This window comes from Beta vulgaris, chromosome 3 (assembly GCF_026745355.1).
Source record: "Beta vulgaris subsp. vulgaris cultivar EL10 chromosome 3, EL10.2, whole genome shotgun sequence".
NCBI lineage: Eukaryota > Viridiplantae > Streptophyta > Magnoliopsida > Caryophyllales > Amaranthaceae > Beta > Beta vulgaris.
In genome coordinates, this window is record NC_079204.1 from 44,114,803 (window position 1) to 44,119,602 (window position 4,800).

At 37.6% G+C, this 4,800-nt stretch overlaps 1 protein-coding gene across 1 annotated transcript; it reads right to left on the minus strand.

The window, feature by feature from the left end:
* Nucleotides 1–3,276: 3,276 nt before the first annotated feature.
* On the minus strand, nucleotides 3,277–4,114 carry LOC104888744 (uncharacterized). Its single transcript, XM_010673793.3, has one exon. It carries the CDS (start codon nucleotides 4,002–4,004, stop codon nucleotides 3,552–3,554), a length of 453 nt encoding a protein of 150 aa, XP_010672095.2. The 5' UTR covers nucleotides 4,005–4,114; the 3' UTR covers nucleotides 3,277–3,551.
* Between the last annotated feature and the right edge of the window lie 686 nt (nucleotides 4,115–4,800).

Consider the following 4,800-nt stretch of genomic DNA (forward strand, 5'->3'; position numbering starts at 1 on the left):
TTGGCTAAGCCGATTTGTAACACCCCGACCCATACGGAGTCGAGTATATTGTCACCAATGCGCATCAAGGGCCAACAACTGTCCTCAATAGCCAACACAAGTTCTTCCGGCGCATTTTGTCGTCACTCATGCGCACCCTGAGAAACTTCCCAGGAGGTCACCCATCCCAAGACTACTCCCAGCCAAGCACGCTTAACGGTGGAGTAACTAAGGAAATAAGCTCCCTAAAAGAAAGATGCATATTGTTGGAATGAGTAGCCTGCTAAATCCCTTTAAAGCAATCATGAGGGGTATTACATTGACGTGGATTATAAAGGTTATCGATGTCTTGATCCCGTCACCAATAAAGTCATCTCCGTTTCATGAACATAAATTCTCCTATCAGAGTCTTGTTGGTTCTCAATCTTCTATGTCTTATACGTCTCAACTCGGTCTTGATTGTTAATTAGCGTCCTACCAACATCTTGTGTGTGTCTCTCTATCTCTTTAATTCTATTGCATTGCGTGGCCTGTACACGACTCAATCCCCCACAAAACCGAGCTTCGCTGTTGAAGCTCTTGCTGGCCCAAACCCCCTTCCCTTAGCCTTGTTGATCATCCCGCTGGGCCTGACATGTCTCCCTTTGAGGCCACTGCCCAGCTCGCTGGTAGTCTAGCATCCGCTAGACTGACTCTAGCTTCACTTGGGCTTGCTAACACGCACGCTGGCCCACCAGAGTCCCTTGGCCTCTCTCCTTCACACGCTAATGGATCAGCGTCCCTTGGGACCTGTTCTCTCCATGCTGGGCCGACCATTTCTACTGTGTTGCCCACTCTAAATTCATCCCACTCTTTTTCTCTTGTCTCCACTCCTCCATCCTCTTGTGTTTTGTCCTCTCACAGTTCCCTTACGTGTCCCCATCTTCCATAGTGTCTTGTACTCCTCCAATTGTCTTAAATTAACATCCTACGGTCACTAGGTTTAAAGATGTTGTTTCAAAGCTCCACATTCTAATGAATTTAAAAACTGATGTCAATGAGTCCGAACCCACTAACTTTAAGCAAGCTTCTAAAGACTCACGTTGGCGTCAAGATATGTTAGGTGAATATATGGCTTTGATTAAAAATGATACATGGAAATTGGTACCTCGCAACTATGATAAGAATTTACTTGGTTGTAAATGGGTGTATCGGATTAAATACAATTCTGATGGTTCTGTGGAGCGGTTCAAAACCAGGCTTGTCGTTTTTGGAAATTACCAGCATGCAGGTATTGATTACTTTGAAACCTTTAGTCCTATTGTTAACCATACTACTATTCGCTTAGTTCTTACTATTAATGTTTCTTTTAAATGGCCTATTCGTCAATTAAAGCTCAAAAATGCTTTTCTTCATGGTTTTGTTCATGAAGAGGTTTATATGCGTTAACCACCAGATTCTGTTCACCCATCTAAACCCACACATATTTGTCGTCTGCGTAAGTCCATTTCTGGTTTAAAACAAGCTCCTCGGGCTTGGTTCTCTCGGTTCAGCAACTTCTTACCATCTATTGGTTTCAAGTGCAGCAGTTGTGACACTTCCATGGTCACTCTCAAATTATGTGGCCATCTTATTATACTTCTTTTATATGTTGATCACATTGTTCTTACTAGTAGTGGCTCTACTCTTGTCCACAAATTTATCTCTGTCCTTTCTTCTCAGGTTGCTATGAAGGATTTAGGAGGTCTTCATTATCTCTTAGGTGTTTAGGTTGTACGTACTCCATTTGGTTTATTTTTGTCTCAAAATAAGTATGTTTCTATTTACTCCGTAAATTTCATCTCCATATTGTTAAACCAGTTCGCATGCTTGTTGTTTCTAGAGTTACATTGTCTCTTCTTAACGGAGAACTTCTTGATGATCTTACAGATTATCGTAGTATGGTTGGTGCTTTGCAATACTTAACTATGACTCGTCGAGATATTGCTTATGCTATTAATATATATGGTTCCTTAGTTTATGCATGCTCCTCGTACTACTCATCTTCATGCTAAAAAAAAGAATTTTCAGATATCTGCAACGCACTTTGGACTTTGGTCTTTTGTTACATAGCAGCAATTCTCCCACTATTGTTATTGCATACTCCAATGCAGATTGGGTGGGTTATTGTAATGAGACTCGTCGTTCTACTACTAGTCATGTTATTTTTCTTAGAAAGAACTTGATTTTCTGGCGCTCGAAAAAGCAACCTACCATATCTAAATCCTCCACTGAAGCTGAATATCTTGCAGTTGCTTAAACTGCTGCATAAACTATTTGGCTCAGGCAACTTCTTGTTGATCTTGGTTATTTTCTTCGACGACCTGTAATATTGTATTGTTATAATGTTTCTGCTACTTATCTCACTGCTAATCTAGTTCATCATGATAAAAGAAACATATTGATGTTGATTACTGTTTTGTTCGTGAAATGGTTGTTAAGGGAGGTCTTATGGTTCATTATGTTTGTACTAAATTGCATGTTGCTGATATTTTTAGTAAATGTCCATCTACTGGTTTGTTTACTAAACATCGTTCCAATCTATTCGTTATTTCACCCCGTAAAGATTGAGGGGGTGTATTAATGTAATATTGTATTAAGATACAAAGAAAATCTATTCGTATTAGGTATATATATATATATATATATATTAACCTAATTAAGTTAATACAATCATTCTCCACACTTATACACAAACAACTACTTAGTCCAATAAGAAATTTTGTCGAGAATGCATTACTTGGACCTTAGGCTTGAAAATAAGATCCCTTATAGAAGGTAAATTAATCCATTTATGGGTGTTGTAGATAGTTGTAACGATGTTTATTGATCAATCCATTTCGTTTAATAGTCTATACGTGGCTTCTTCTTTTTCATTCTTTTTCTTTTTTTGTTGTCCTTTTATTGGGACTTAACAATCCAGATTTACAAATTTTTATTCCAATGAAATTATCTAAAGTTTTCTACAACTCCTTAAATACTTCAACTGAATACAAATCGTCCTTTTTCTTCGACTTTGATTCCAAAATGCTAATTATCTTCTAAAAACGAAATAAACCCAACTGGTGAAGTTTTTCCAGTTAAATTTGTACATGCAAGCTAAAACAAGCATCATAAGTGGAGATAATAATTATGTATGTCAACTAGTTAATTTACTTGGTTAAAGTATTACAAGGTGGTGCGGTGCTTAGAAGGTGATATCAAATCTCGTTTACTTGATTACATCATTTGCTTTTGTAATTCTCTACATACGAAAAACAGAAAACAAACAGATCGATATAAACAATAATGAAACACGATCAAAGCTTCATAGTAGAAAGAGGTACGGAAAGTACATGCATGCATAACATAACATAACATAGAAATTAACGTACACAATAAAACCCTACAACCAAAATCCAGTTCAACACTTAACAAACAACTTCCACGGTTGACATCCACATGTGACATAACCCCCAACAACGAATGAAAAACACTTAATTGGACTAAAAATCTAGAAACACAAAGCCAAAGAAAAAAATTACTAGTACTCCAATTAATTGACCATCAATTTATCAAGGAATAGGAACAAGCCCTCCAGTACTACTACTACCAGGAGTACAGCCACCCCCACCACCCGCTCCACCGCCGATGCCACCACCACCTCCAGTACCGCTTCCAAGACCACTACCACCAAGTCCGCCGAAGGTTGGTATCCCGGGACCAAGTCCCTGGAAATCAATAGGGATAATACCAGCAGCACCACCAACACCACCAGCTGCTCCAACTCCAGCAAAGGAGATGAAGTGTTTGTCATCATTATTACCCTTTGCTACATCTTTAGCTGGATTAGGGTTATTGGTATTTGTAACAACAACGTTGGTAGATTTTTCAGGAGCTGCTACTACTACTACATCCTTTTTTTGGTTTTCTAGGTTTTTGGGTTTTGGTAATTCTCTTGCTTTGGCATGCAAAATTACCACTAGGGTTAATACAAGAAACAAAAAACAATTTGCCCTAATTGCCATCTCTCTCTTTTTCTCTCTATATTTCTCAATGGGGTTTGAAGTGTGATGAACTTGGGCTCTTGTTCATTTTATAGGTGAAATGAACGGTGGAGGGACAGTTGAGTGTATTAAAGTGACCATAAATGGTGTTTGAGCTGTAGCAACAATTCACTATAGACAAACCAATTTTTACAGTTGAGAGAATTTGCATGAGGGCTTCTTGTTAACGGAAAAAAATGAGAGATTCAAGGTTTCTATAGCGTGACACTTGGAGCCCTAACTCAGCAAAGTATTTAATTCTATATTGATTGTCTGCACAAACCGTAGCTTTTCTTCAGGCTGCAATTTTCTTAATTTGGGTTGTTGGAACAAAGGAAAGTTAAGTGTTTGAAAACAGGCAAAAGGATCGGGTTTTCTTAGGGTGATTTTCAAGTTGGGTATAATTGATTCAGTTTAATACATATGGGCTCATCGGGATGATAGATTGAATTTGAGCTTGATGTGACTCTGACTCGATTTGGTGAAAATTTTGTTTCGAATTCAAAAAGTTACGTGACAATTTGATCTGTATATTATAGAAGGTGAAGTTTATTAATCTTAACAAATACGAAATGTAGATGCATAATAATGTCTTTTCATTTTACTAACTAATAATGAAATACATCTTTGTCCTATTCGGCCAATCCAAATAACGAGCAATCCAACAAGTTAAGCTAAAAATCGTTTTTAGAACATGAAATCTATTTATTAATTTCAAGCCCAATTTTAACATTTAAAAGCTCAATTAATTATTCAGGATAATTAGTTGCATGCATGA